This window comes from Mobula hypostoma, chromosome 12, assembly GCF_963921235.1.
Source record: "Mobula hypostoma chromosome 12, sMobHyp1.1, whole genome shotgun sequence".
NCBI lineage: Eukaryota > Metazoa > Chordata > Chondrichthyes > Myliobatiformes > Myliobatidae > Mobula > Mobula hypostoma.
In genome coordinates this window covers 110,277,633-110,292,582 of record NC_086108.1, presented here as the reverse complement: position 1 = coordinate 110,292,582, position 14,950 = coordinate 110,277,633, and the positions used below count along the sequence as shown (strand labels likewise).

General features: G+C 42.1%; 1 protein-coding gene across 2 annotated transcripts in view; it reads right to left on the bottom strand.

Moving 5' to 3' along the window:
• prkacba (protein kinase, cAMP-dependent, catalytic, beta a) overlaps nucleotides 1-14,950 on the bottom strand; it is a 228,937-nt gene that overhangs the window by 109,264 nt on the left and 104,723 nt on the right. The window contains exon 1 of one of the 2 annotated variants that reach the window (XM_063064776.1): nucleotides 7,534-7,754. The exons of the other annotated variant lie outside the window; for it this stretch is intronic. Coding sequence (XP_062920846.1) covers nucleotides 7,534-7,732 — 199 coding nt within the window. The 5' untranslated portion in view covers nucleotides 7,733-7,754. Of the gene's footprint in view, nucleotides 1-7,533; nucleotides 7,755-14,950 lie in introns of those variants that run through there. 2 annotated transcript variants of the gene reach the window in all.

Sequence of the window (14,950 nt, the reverse complement as noted above, 5' to 3'; positions counted from 1 at the left end):
AGTGTGCGAAAGACAATAAACTTTTCAAGTACAAAAAGAGGCTCCTGTACCTTCTTCCTGATGGCAGCAGCAAGAAAAGAGCATGATCTGGGTGGTGGGGGTCCCTGATGATAGATGCTGTTTTCCTGCGACAGTGCTTCATGCAGATGTGCTCAATGGTACAGAGGGCTTTACCTGTGATGGCCTGGGCTGTATCCACTACTTTCTATAAGATTTTCTGTTCAAGGGCATTGGGATTTCCATACCAGCCTGTGATACAGCCAGTCAATATACTCTCCATTACATATCTATATGTATACGTCACCATATACTACCAAGATTCATTTTCTTGCAGGCATTCACAAAACCAAAAAATACTATAGAATCAGCAAAAAAGACTGACAGAAGACTGGGTCCTGATGGAAGGGCCTTGGCCCGAAACGTTGACCATTTACTCTTTTCAATTGATGTTGCCTGGCCTGCTGAGTTCTTCCAGCATCTTTTGTGTATTACTTCAATTTCCAGCATCTGCAGATTTTGCCTTGTTTTTGATAGGTTCTTGATTAGTCAGGTCGTCAAAGGTTACGGGGAACAGGCAGGAGAATGGAGTTGAGAGGGAAATAAATCAGCTATGATGGAATGGCGGAGCAGACTTGATGGGCTGATTAACTTAATTTTGTTCTTGTGTCGTATGGTGTACAAATTTTCATAGGTGTACACAGAGAAAGTACAAAGAGTAATGGTAAGCTAAACAGTATTGCATTTTTCAAGAAATAAAATTTAAGCCAATTAAAACATCAATGAAAATTTGTGAGCTTCCCAGACTCTTTCATGATCCGACGAAAAGCTTGGAATTTGGAAAGGCAATGCCAGAAATACAAGTGGCAAGGAATCTTTCAATTACACTTAATGCTTTGCTGCTTTCAGTCTGAATGTTCCATTAAATAAAGGACAGCTTCAACAATGCCAAGGCAGCAATATTGTGAATGTCAGGAAGACTGCATTTTCTTTTGATATACAATCAGAAACACTGGTACTGAGCCAAAATGACATTCTGGTTCTACTTCTATCCATTTGTACAACCTTTATCAACTGCTGATGAAAAAGACCAACCACTTTCACCTTCATTTCTGAAATCTCTCAAAGTAAACCACTCCAGTTATTCTCTTCCCAATGGCCTAAAAAGCCACCTGTTCAGATTAAATTTCTGTTCATATTCAGAGATGCTGATCAAAAGTTTCACCTTATAAACAATTTTGGGTAGTTTTATTTTTACTTGTAAAATGTGACAGACAGGCATCTCTTGTCTCTTGGCTATTCCTGGAGATGCATGATGACATGGTGGAATAGTAGTTAGCATCACACTAACTTTAGTAACATCTTATTCTTTTGGGGCTTCTTGTTAAAAGTAAGAAAACACTACATAGAAATATGCCCTTTGCAACAATAACATAGTAGTTAGGGTAAGATATTAAAGCACTGGCATTTGGAAGATCGGGGTTCAATTCCTGCTGCTGTCTGTAAGGATTCTGTACATTCTCCCTGTGACTGCTTGCGTTCCCTCCCACAAAGCAAAAATCTATGAACTAAGCTAAGCTGTGTGCATGGTATGTTGGCACTGGAAGTATGGCAGCACTTGTGGGCTGCCTCCAGCACATCCACGGACTGTGTTGGTCACTGTATATTTTAAAGCTAATATGTACATGCGACAAATAAAGCTAATCTTTTCAATCACTTTATGTTTTCAAATAACCCGTATCTAAGAAAAGACGCAATGGCATTGGAGACAGTCCAGAGAACGTTCAGAATCAAGTTTAATATCACCGGCATGTGACATGAAATTTGTTAACTTAGCAGCAGCAGTCCAATGCAATACATAATCTAGCAGAGAGAAAAAAATAATAAAATATAATAATAAATAAACAAGTCAATCAATTGCGTATACTGAATGGATTTTAAAAATTGTGCAAAAACAGAAACACTGTATATTAAAAAAAGTTAGGTAGGGTCCAAAGCTTCAATGTCCATTTAGGAATCGGATGGCAGAGGGGAAGAAGTTGTTCCTGAATCGCTGAGTGTGTGCCTTCAGGCTTCTGTATCTCCTACCTGATGGTAACAGTGAGAAAAAGCATGCCCTGGGTGCTGGAGGTCCTTAATAATGGACGCTGCCTTTCTGAGACACCGCTCCCTAAAGATGTCCTGGGTACTTTGTAGGCTAGTACCCAAGATGGAGCTGACTAGATTTACAACCTTTCAGTCCTGTGCAGTAGCCCCTCCATACCAGACAGTGATGCAGCCCGTTAGAATGCTCTCCACGATACAACTATAGAGGTTTTTCAGTGTATTTGTTGACATGCCAAATCTCTTCAAATTCCTAATAAAGTATAGCCACTGTCTTGCCTTCTTTATAACTACATCGATATGTTGGGACCCCGTTAGATCCTCAGGGATCTTGTCACTGAGGAACTTGAAATTGCTCACTCTCTCCACTCCTGATCCCTCTATGAGGTTTGGTATGTTCTCCTTCATCTCACCCTTCCTGAAGTCCAGAATCAGCTCTTTCATCTTACTGACGTTGCGTGCCAGGTTGTTGCTGCAGCACCATTCCACTAGTTGGCACATCTCACTCCTATATGCCCTCTTGTCACCATCTGAGATTCTACCAACAATGGTTATGTTGTCAGCAAATTTATGAATGGTATTTGAGCTATGCCTAGCCACACAGTCATGTGTATACAGAGAGTAGAGCAGTGGGCTAAGCACGCACCCCTGAGGTGAGCCAGTGTTGATTGTCAGCAAGGATATGTTATCACCAATCCTTCAGGTTAGGAAGCTGAGGATTGAACTGCGGAGGGAGGTACAGAGGTCCAGGTTCTGCAACTTCTCAATCAGTATTGTAGGAATGGTGGTATTAAATGCTGAGCTACAGTCCATGAACAGCATCCTGATGTAGGTGTTTGAGTTGTCTAAGTGGTCTAAAGCCTGAATTATCTCAGGAAAGACGAATTATCATAGGAAAATAGGAAAAGCGTTTAATGGCTCTAGGTCTATAATCACCAGAGTTTAGAAGAATGGTGGGGGGGGGGCAGGGGGGAGCAGAAGAGGATCTTACTGCAACTCATTGAAAATTGTAAGGTCTAGATAGATGGCACGTGCAGAAGTTATTTCCAATAGAGGGGTAGTCTGGGGCCAGAGGGCACAGCCATAGAATACAAGGATATCCCTTTACAGATGAGGAGGAATTTCTATAGACAGAGGATGGTGAATCAGTGGAATTCACTGCCCTGGATAGCTATGGAGGCCAAGTCATTGGGTATACTTAAAGTGGAGGTTGATGGGTTCTTGATTAATCAGGGCATCAAAGGTTATAAGGCGGCAGGAATTGGGGTTGAGAAGGATAATAAATCAGCTAGAATAGAATGGTGGAGCAGACTCAACAGATAAAATGACCTAACTCTGCTCCTATGCCTTATGGTTTTACCAAGTACAGAAGCTACAGATTGTACATTCTAGTATCAATTGTTTGGCGACAATAAAGTATAAAGTATAAAGCTAGCATTCCTGATTTAACGTCCTCAAAAAAGATTTGAGCTCAAGTTTTACTGTTCATCACATTACCAATTCTGAAAAACTCAGCTTTTTAAAAACATTCTTACACCTGGAACAAGTATGTTTTCAAGGACAACTATCAACTTCCATCTCTGCCCTTCCATGGCCTCACATTCCATGCAAATTTCTGAAATGTAACTGAACTTCCCTCGAACCACAACAGCAAATAATGCACAAGTTCCTCCACAGAATCCATCTGTTCTTTTCATTAAAATGGCTCTAAATTAAAACAAAGATGGCCCAAACTGGTGTCCAAGGAAATGCTTCACTCTAAGGTGAATGAATGAAACCAAACCTGCAATTGATAGATTTAGTAGGGGCGAAAATTGATTATTTTATATCGCCCACCCAATTTTACCTGAGCAAAGAACAAAGCAGTAAAGGCCAATCTGCTGCTTGTGCCTAGTTCCCCAATTCAGTAAGAAACCATCTGATTGTATCTCTATGATGCTCTTGTGTGGTAACTCAAGGGTGCCACAGTAGCAGAGTTTTGCATGACACTATCTGGGGTGTCAAAATTTGGAGTTCAATCCTGACATCCTCTGAAAGGAGTTTGTACGTTCTCCACGTAGAATGTGTGAGCTTCCTTCCACAGTTCAAAGATGCACTGGTTAGTAGGCTAACTGGTAATGGTATATTGTTCCATGATTAGATTAGGGTTAAATCGATAGTTGCTGAGTGGTGCAGCTCGAAGATTGGATGGACCTATTCCGTGCTGTATCTCTAAATAAAAAAAACTCCACATTTCTCAGCTCTTCGAACATCTGAAAAAATAGCAACCTGGGTACAGAAATTTCTTCCAATCTTTTCTGAATGGCTGATCTTAGTTTGAAACTGTGACCCAAATTTTTTACACATCTTAGCTCTGCATCTACACTGTTGAGCCCACAAGGATTTTTAATTCATCCCAAAAAGGTAAACCAAGTATTGAATAGTAATAGATTTTATTTTTTAGTATTCACTTAGGGATGTGAGCATTATCAAAAAGGCAAGCATTTAGCAGCCAGGATATTTTTGGTCTCCTTGAAATAAAGCAGATAGAGAACATCGTATGGTACAGGAACAGGACCTGTGGGCAGCATAGTAATGTAGCATTTAGCGCTGCGCTTCACAGTGCCAGCGATTGGGATTCATTTCTAAAGAGTTTGTATGTTTTCCCTGTGGATTTCCTCTGGGTGCTCCAGTTTCCTCCCACATTCCAAAGGCATACGAGTTAGGGTTGCGTACACACACACACACACACACACACACAGAGTCGTGGACACAACTCTGCATTATCATGGAAACCAGCCTCCTCTCTACGGACTCTGTCAACACTTCTCGCTGCCTCAGTAAAGCAGCCAGCATAATCAAAGACCCCACCCATCCCCTCTTCTTCCCCCTTCCATCAAGCAAAGGATACAAAAGACTGAAAGCACATACCACCAGGTTCAAGAAGAACACTTATCCTGCTACAAGACTGTTGAATGATCCTCTTGTAAGGAAAAAATAACTCTTAATTCTAAAATCCACCTTGTCAATGCCTTGCACCTTGTCTGTCTGCACTGCAGCTTTTCTAACTGTAACATTTTAAAGATGAGCTTTATTTGTCACATGCACATTGAAGCATACACTAAATGAGCTGTTTGCATCGAATGAGCAAAGATTGCACAGGGGGCAGCCCACAAGCATCACAATGCTTCGGCACCAGCATAGCACGCCCACAACTTTTGTACCCTAACCGGTATGTCTTTGGAATGTGGTAGAAAACCAGAGCACCCAGAGGAAACCCACCCAGTCACTCAGAGAATGTACAAACTCCTTAGAGATAGCAGCAGGAATCGATCCCTAATCAGTGATCGCAGATGCTGTAAAGTGATTATACTGCATTGTTTTTCCTTATAATGTCAATCCACTGTATAATGAAATGAATTTTTTTTCTTTCATATTTGCATATTTGTGTAGTTTGTCTTTTGCACATTGTTTGTCCATCCAGTTGGGTATGGCCTTTCACTAATTGGATTGTGTTTCTTATATTTACTGTGAATTCCCACCAAGAAAATGAAAATGAATCTCAGGGTTACTTATGGTGACATATGCATTTTGAACTGTTTGTAAGTTTTCCCCATGTAACTCAGTACATGTGTCTAGTTTACCAATTTACTACATGCTGCCTACCTGCTTTTCAATGGCAAGAGCCATGCATTTAGGGATCATTGCTATTAAGTACGGGACATGCAATACAGCTGTGGTATATGATTACTGGGGAGAATGAATCTCACAATAATCCTTATGATGCACCCTACACTAAAATGTAACAAAATAACTTTTAAAAAAATGGTGTAAAGCACAATAGAATGCATTTTAGCCACTATAAATTAAACAACACTGGTTAAACACAGCAGGCCAGGCAGCATCTCTAGGAAGAGGTACAGTCGACGTTTCAGGCCGAGACCCTTCGTCAGGAGTCCTGACAAAGGGTCTCGGCCTGAAACGTCGACTGTACCTCTTCCTAGAAATGCTGCCTGGCCTGCTGCGTTCACCAGCAACTTTGATGTGTGTTGCTTGAATTTCCAGCATCTGCAGAATTCCTATCGTTAACACTGGTTAAAGTTAAGCCGGTTCCACTTTCACAAATTTGCTGCACAAGCTGGTTAAGGCGGCATATGGAATGTTGGCCTTCATTAGCTAGGGGATTGAATTCAGAGCCGCAAGGTAACACCACAGATCTATAAAACTCCAGCTAGACCACGCTTGCAGTATTGTGTTCAGCTCTGATCACCAGGACTGGAGGGATGTGGAAACTTAAGGGAGGGTTCAGAGGAGATTTAGCAGTGCCTGGATCGGATACCATATCTTATGAGGATAGGGTGAGTGAGTCAGGGCTAAGGAGGATGAGAAGTGAATTGAGGAGGAGTAAAAGATGAGGGGTACAGCCAGCTACTCCCCCCACCCCCGAACAGAAATGCCTAATATGAGGGGGCATAATTTTAAGTTGATTGGAGGAAAAGTCTATGTCAGAGGTAGGTTTGTTTACACAGAGACTGGTGGGTGCGTGGAACACACTTTAAAAAAAAAATACTGTACTGTATTGCTGCTGCAAATCTCATGACATATGCCATTGATAATAAATCTGATTCAGATTCTGAGATGGAGAAAAATAAGAACAGCTCATTTACTTGTTTGTTAATGACTGCTGGTGAAACTGTACACAAAGAAATATTACACGTTACCAGTGCTTTTTGCTGCATGTTAGTCTGCTTCCATCACAACTACGCATGGAATTGAGTAACATATCAGGAGGACTTTTAGCAAGAGAGGAAACGATGTGGGAGGGTGAACATTGGATCTTGAGGGTCTCAATCCAAAATATCAACAGTTAGCTTCCCTCCATCAATAAGACCATAAGACGTAGGAGCAGAATTAAGCCATTCAACGCATTGAGTTTGTTCTGCCATTCTATCACGGCTGATTTATTATCCCACTTAACCCCACTTTTCTGCTTTCTCTACTTAACCTCTGACGCTCTGGCTAATCAAGTTATCAACCTCCACTTTAAATACACCCAGTGAGTTGGCCTCCACAGCAATGAATTCCACAGATTCACTAACCTTCAGCTAAAGTTCCTCTTCATCTCTGTTCTAAATGAATGCCCCTCTATTCTGTGGTTCTACCCTCTGGTCCTAAACCCCCCCCCCACTATAGAAAACATCTTAACCACATCCACTCTATCTGGGACTTTCAATATTCGATAGGTTTGACATGTTAGTCCCTCCAGCATTTTCCGCATGTGGCTGAAATATACTGATTCGTTCCCCTGTACAATGGCCTAAAGATGTTGATAGAACAAACTTTGAACACAAATAAGTCTGAAGGGTAATTCAGTAGCAGCAAGGCTTAACCACAGTTATATACCATATTTTAGGCGATTTTATACAGAAACATTAGATATAAATGTAAACTTACTACAATTATCCCAAAGGAGAGTATATCCAGAGACACAGACACCATCAATTTCCACATACTGATTTTGTTCGGCAGTAGGCACCTTTTGTCTGTGAAAAATTCTACTTGCTAAGACTTCCAATTTAACCAGAGCTGATGAAGTTTTGCATGACTCTGGCCCTGTGGACTGGCAACCGATCTGATCCTTTGGTTGGGCCATCTGCCTCTTTGGGTCACATTAAAGGCTTTTATAACAATTAATAACTGTACCAAATATGTTGCACATTACAATTCTAAAAGTAGCTGGGGTCTAAATTGAGCAAACTTCCTGTCTGTAACCAAAAGATTGCCACTCCAATCAGCAGTTTGACCACGCGCCGAGCTACTTCTGCACTTTCCTGTTGACGTGAAACAGTATCAATCCATAATGTCCACTTAAGTTCATTTAAAAATCTATTTTTATCAATCAGGTTCAAATTTTTTTTGATTTTAAAACTATTCTAAAGGTTGAAATCTCTGAACATCAATTTATTTTTTAAAAAGTCTGAAAGTGGAAAAGTTTAAGCTAAAACAATACTTCCTGTGTGTGAGCCTGTGAGAAACCACAGAACTTTCTGAAAATACTTCAGAAATATTCATAGCCCACGTTTACACCAGTCATAAAGATGATAAACTACTAGGCTTTTTTCTCAAAATCTTTTCTCTCTGAAAGATGAAGATTCCTGTTTAGGTGCCAGCAGATATCCTGTGATATTTTCCAATTGTTCGACCTTTTGCAAGACTTACAAATCAATGCCCATTTCTAGGTTTCATCTACGATTCTCACAACACACAGAAGCCAATGAAGAACGATGATCAATATTTAATCCCAGGTTAATTTCACCCCCTCCCCCACTCAATTTCAAAGTAAACTTATTATCAAACTCTATATACAGACATAACTGTTAAAGAACAGGAGGATGTACCGGCTCCACCCAAGTGTTATCTAATTAATCCCACTCCCTTGATCCTCATTCTCTCGTTCTTGCTCCCTTCTGAATATTCATCTGATCTGTGTCAACTGTTACCCTGGCAGTATGTATTTAGGAACAGCTTCTTCTCCATCAAATTTCGGAACCGTCCATGAACACTACCACATGATCCCTGTTTTGATAGAAATGCAACAGTACTGAAATAACCACGTTATAACAGTGGTGTGAGGTAGAGTACTGCTGAACGCACAGCACATCAAACCTTGAAGTGGATGGGCTGCAGCAGCAGGACACCACAGGAGATACCAAACAGAGTGGCCACTGACAGCATTATCCCTCTCAACCGCATTCGCCCAGCATCTTACCAAAATCTTTGATGCCCTTGCTAATCAAGAGTCTATCAATATCCACTTTAAATATATCCAACAATAATGGAGTAGGGATCATAGAAACATAGAAAACAGGTGCAGGAGTAGGCCATTCGGCCCTTCGAGCCTGCACCGCCATTCAGTATGATCATGGCTGATCATCCAACTCAGAACCCTGTACCAGCCTTCCCTCCATACCCCCGATCCCTTTGCCACAAGGGCCATATCTAATTCCCTCTTAAATATAGCCAATGAACTGGCCTCAACTGCTTCCTGTGGCAGAGAATTCCACAGATTCACCACTCTCTGTGTGAAGAAGTTTTTTCCTAATCTTCGTCCTAAAAGGCTTCCCCATTATCCTCAAACTGTGACCCCTCATTCTGGACTTCCCCAACATCGGGAACAATCTTCCTGCATCTAGCCTGTCCAATCCCTTTAGGATTTTATACGTTTCAATAAGATCCCCCCTCAATCTTCTAAATTCCAATGAGTATAAGCCTAGTTCATCCAGTCTTTCATCATATGAAAGTCCTGCCATCCCAGGAATCAATCTGGTGAACCTTCTTTGTACTCCCTCTATGGCAAGGATGTCTTTCTTCAGATTAGGGGACCAAAACTGCACACAATACTCCAGGTGTGGTCTCACCAAGGCCTTGTACAACTGCAGTAGTACCTCCCTGCTCCTGTTCTCGAATCCTCTTGCTATAAATGCCAGCATACCATTCGCCGTTTTCACCGCCTGCTGTACCTGCATGCCCACTTTCAATGACTGGTGTATAATGACACCCAGGTCTCGTTGCACCTGCCCTTTTCCTAATCGGCCACCATTCAGATAATAATCTGTTTTCCTGTTTTTGCCACCAAAGTGGATAACTTCACATTTATCCATATTAAATTGCATCTGCCATGAATTTGCCCACTCACCTAACACCCTGCATCCTCTTAGCATCCTCCTCACAGCTAACACTGCCGCCCAGCTTCGCGTCATCCGCAAACTTGGAGATGCTGCATTTAATTCCTCATTCAAGTCATTAATATATATTGTAAACAACTGGGGTCCCAGCACTGAGCCTTGCGGTACCCCACTAGTCACTGCCTGCCATTCTGAAAAGGTCCCGTTTATTCCCACTCTTTGCTTCCTGTCTGCCAACCAATTCTCTATCCACATCAATACCTTAACCCTATACCGTGTGCTTTAAGTTTGCACACTAATCTCCTGTGTGGGACCTTGTCAAAAGCCTTTTGAAAATCCAAATATACCACATCCACTGGTTCTCCCCTATCCACTCTACTAGTTACATCCTCAAAAAATTCTATGAACTTCGTCAGACATGATTTTCCTTTCACAAATCCATGCTGACTTTGTCCGATGATTTCACCGCTTTCCAAATGTGCTGTTATCACATCTTTGATGACTGACTCTAGCAGTTTCCCCACCACCAATGTCAGGTTAACCGGTCTATAATTCCCCGGTTTCTCCTTGAGACAGAGCAGGTGGGGATAGGGTTTCAGTCCAAAGTAACACAGTATGCTGAAATTCTGAAATCCTCTGTGATACCCGACACACTACTCAACCTATGTGAAAACACCCAATAAAGAAAATTCCGGACCTTGGCTATGGTAACTATAAGACATTGGAGCAGATTTAGAAAGATGCTGGGAGTCCATTATTAAGGATGAGGTTTCAGGGCAATTGGGGCACGTGACAAAGTAGGCCAATGTTGGCATGGTTTCCTTCAGAGGAAATGTTGTCTTACTGATTTGTAGGAACTCTGAGGAAATAACAAATAAAATAGACAAAGGAGAGTCAGTGGATGTTGTTTACTTGAATTTGCAGAAGGCTTCTGACAGGGAATTGCACGTGAGCCTGGCACACAAGCTAACAGCCCATCATATTAGAAGATAGTTACTAGCATGGATAGAAGTTTGGCTTACTGGCAGGAGGCAAAGAATGGGAACAAATGGGGTCTTTTCTGATTGACTGCCAGTGATCAGTGGCGTTATGCAAATGTCAGTGTTGGGACTGCTTTTCAACTATCATGTTAATGATTTAGATGACGGAATTGATGGCTTTGTGTCATCTTGCTGAATCATACCACTGTACACTTGAACGAAGAGGTGATTTTTCACCATTCTATCATCTTCTCGGCAGTCCTCATTCCCTTCCCCGCACCTTTTTTTATTCTGGCATCTTCCCCCTTTCTTTCCAATCCTGAAGAAGGGTACTGGCCTGAAACTCTGACTGTTTATTTACTTCCAAGAGGTTTCCCTCAACATCCCTTTCAGCTTTGCTGTAAAGTATAATCAAGTGAATGTCAGAGCAGGACAAGCTCAGAACCTCAGTCTGGACCTCAACTGCAGCCAATGACCTGTTACTGATCCAAGCTGTCACAAGATGAAGGACAACTTGAACAACATACTTTCTGCTAACCAATAAAAAAAAATCACACACTCTATTGCCGATTGGGAGGATTGTGAAGAGCCACTGAGGATATCTTCAAAAGGTGACGCCTCAAAGACAGCATCCATCATTAAGGTCGACCCCGCCCCCCCCTCCACCGGAGGACATACCCTCTTCTCATTACTACCAACAGGTAGGAGGGTATAACAGCTTGAAAACAAACAATGTTTTAGGAACAGCTTTTTCCCCTCCACCACCAAATTTATGAACAGTCTATGAATCCATGAACACTACGCTCACTATTTTGCTCTTTTTGCACCACTAACTTTTTAAATATATTTCTTATTGCAACTTAGTAATTTTTAATGTATTTATTTATTGGTTCCTCAAGATTGTTATAACCTGGAGTGGTAATAGAGACAAGCTCCCACTATCTATTAAATGCTCCCAATGGCGTGTCTCACACATAGCCTCTGAAAACCAAGTCCAGCTCCCGACCTTCACATGTGGCTTAACTACTAAGCCTGGGTGAACAGTTACTACTGACAGGAGAAGGGGCAGAAATGGGTTACTGGCACCTTAAAACCAGATGGGGCTTGTCAGCGGTTGGCTGATCACCCAGAAGGAAAACTCTGATCTCAAACCCACTCATGGGGAAGGAACCAGGACTAAACCCAGAGGGAAAAATCAGGAGCTGGAGTCCCTTAGGCAGTCCTATGTTAAGTTCAACGCTGACTGGCAACTCCTGCGATGCTGCTGGTACCAAACTGTATTGGTCCCTACAGTTCCTTTGGGTTTCAGATGCGTGGAGCAACAGCTTGCTCTCCATATCGTACTTGCATATCCAGATAGCTATTATGCAACGTCCATGGTTGATCCTGACCAATGAGAGCCCACAATCACTATTTAGAGATACAGCACAGAACAGGTCCTTTCACTCCAATGAGTCGCACTGCTCAACAGCCCATTTATTTAACCTTAGGCTAATCATAGCATAATTTACAATGACCAACTAACTTATGTACTAACCAGTATGTCTTTGAACTGTGGGAAGAAACCAGAGCACCCTGAGGAAACCCAAACTTCCTTCGACGATGCTGGAAGTGAACTCTGCTATCCCAGAGCTGTAATAGTGGTGTGCTAACCACTACCATAAGACCATAAGACACAGGAGCAGAATTAGGTCATTCAGCCAGTGAGTCTGCTCCACCATTCCATCATGGTAGTTCCAGATCCCACTCAACCCCATGCACATGCCTTCTCACCATATCATTCAATGCCCTGACTGATTGGGAAACTATCATCTTTCACCTTAAATATACCCATGGACTTGGCCTCCACTGCAGTCTATGGCAGAGCATTCCACAGATTTACTACTTTCTGGCTAAAAAAATTCCCCTTCACCTCTGTTGTGAAAGGTTGCCCCCCAATTTTGAGACTGTGCTCTCCAATTCTGGATACCCCCACCACAGGTAACATCCTCTCCACCTCCACCCGACCTAGTTCTTTCAACATTCGGTAGGTTTCAATGATATCACCACACATTCTTCTAAATTCCAGTGAGAAGAGACCCAAATCAGCCAAATTAATTGTTAGGAAGTCTTGCACAAGGGCTTCGAAGTCCTTCTGTACCTCTGATGTTTGAATCTTCTTCCTCATTTAGATAATTGTCTGCACTATTGTTCCTTTTGCCAAAACGCATCATCGTACATTTACCAACACTGTATTCCATCTGCTACTATTTTGCCCATTCTTCCAATTTGACGAAATCCTGCTGCAATCGCATTGCTTCCTCAGCACTACCTACCCCTCCACCTATCTTCACAAACTTCACATCATCCACAAACTTTGCCATAAAGCCATCAATTCCACTATTTAAATCAGAAACAGGTTTATTATCACCGGCTTGTGATGTGAAATTTGTTAACTTAGCAGCAGCAGTTCAATGCAATACAATCTAACAGAGAAAAAATAAATAAATGATAACAAATAAAATAACAATAACAAAAATAATAAACAAACAAGCAAATCAACTACGTACATTGAATATATTAAAAACCGTGCAAAAACAGAAATATTGTATTTTTTTTTTTAAAGTGAGGTAGTGTCCAAAGATTCAATGTCCATTTAGGAATCAGATGGCAGAGGGGAAGAAGCTGTTCCTGAATTGCTGAGTGTGTGCCTTCAGGCTTCAGTACCTCCTACCTGATGGTAGCAGTGAGAAAAGGACATGTCCTGGGTGCTGGAGGTCCTTAATAATGGATGCTGCCTTTCTGCCTTTTGCTACCTTAAGATGTCCTGGGTACTTTGTAGGCTAGTGCCCAAGATGGAGCTGACTAGATTTACAACCCTCTGCAGCTTCTTTTGGTCCTGTGCAGTAGCCCCTCCATACCAGACAGTGCTGCAGCCTGTCAGGATGCTCTCCACGGTACAACTATAGAAGCTTTTGAGTGTATTTGTTGACATGCCAAATCTCTTCAAATTCCTAATAAAGTATAGCCGCTGTCTTGCCTTCTTTATAACCAGGTTAGATTCTCAAAGATCTTGACAATGAGGAACTTGAAGCTGCTCACTCTCTCCACTTCTGATCCCTCTATGAGGATTGGTATATGTTCCTTTGTCTTACCCTTCTGGAATTCCACAATCAGCTCTTTTTATTACTAACATTGAGTGCCAGGTTGTTGCTGCGGCACCATTCCACGAGTTGGTATATCTCCCTCCTGTATGACCTCTCGTCACCACCTGAGATTCTACTAACAATGGTTGTTTCAACAGCAAATTTATGGATGGTATTTGAGGTATGCCTAGCCACACAGTCATGTGTATATAGAGGGCAGAGCAGAGGCTAAGCACACACCCCTGAGGTTCGCCAGTGTTGATCGTCAGCAAGGAGGAGATGTTATCAGCATCCACACAGATTGTGGCCTTCCAGTTAGGAAGTCTAGTATCCAACTGCAAAGGGAGGTACAGAGGCCCAGATTCTGCAACTTCTCAATCAGTATTGTAGGAATGATGGTATTAAATGCTGAGCTACAGTCCATGAACAGCATCCTGACATAGGTGTTTCTGTTGTCTAGATGGTCTAAAGCTGTATGGATAGTTATTAAGATTGCGTCTGCTGTTGACCTATTGTGGCGCTAGACAAACTGCAATGGGTTTAGGTCCTTGCTGAGGCAGGAGTTCAGTCTAGTCATGACCAACCTCTCAAAGCATTTCATCACTGCTGACGTGAGTGCTACCGGGCGATAGTCATTAAGACAGCCCACATTATTCTTCTTAGGCACTGGTATAATTGTTGCCTTTTTGAAGCAAGTGGAACTTCTTCTCGTAGCAGTGAGAGGTTGAAAATGTCCTTGACTACTCCTGCTAGTTGGTTGGCACAGGTTTTCAGAGCTTTACCAGGTATTCCATCGGGACATTCTCCCTTGTGAGGGTTCACTCCCTTTACAGACAGCCTAACATCGGACTCTGAGATCCAGATCACAGGGGTCATCAAATGCAGCAGGGATCTTCACAGCTATAGTTGTGTTCTCCCTTTCAAAGCCTGCATTGAAGGCGTTGAGTTCATCTGGTAGTGAAGCATCGCTGCCATTCATGCTATTAGGTTTTGCTCTGTCGGAAGTAATATCTTGCAAACCCTGTCAGAGTTGCCATGCATTGGACGTTTCCTTCAACCTCGTTCAAAATTGTCTCTTTGT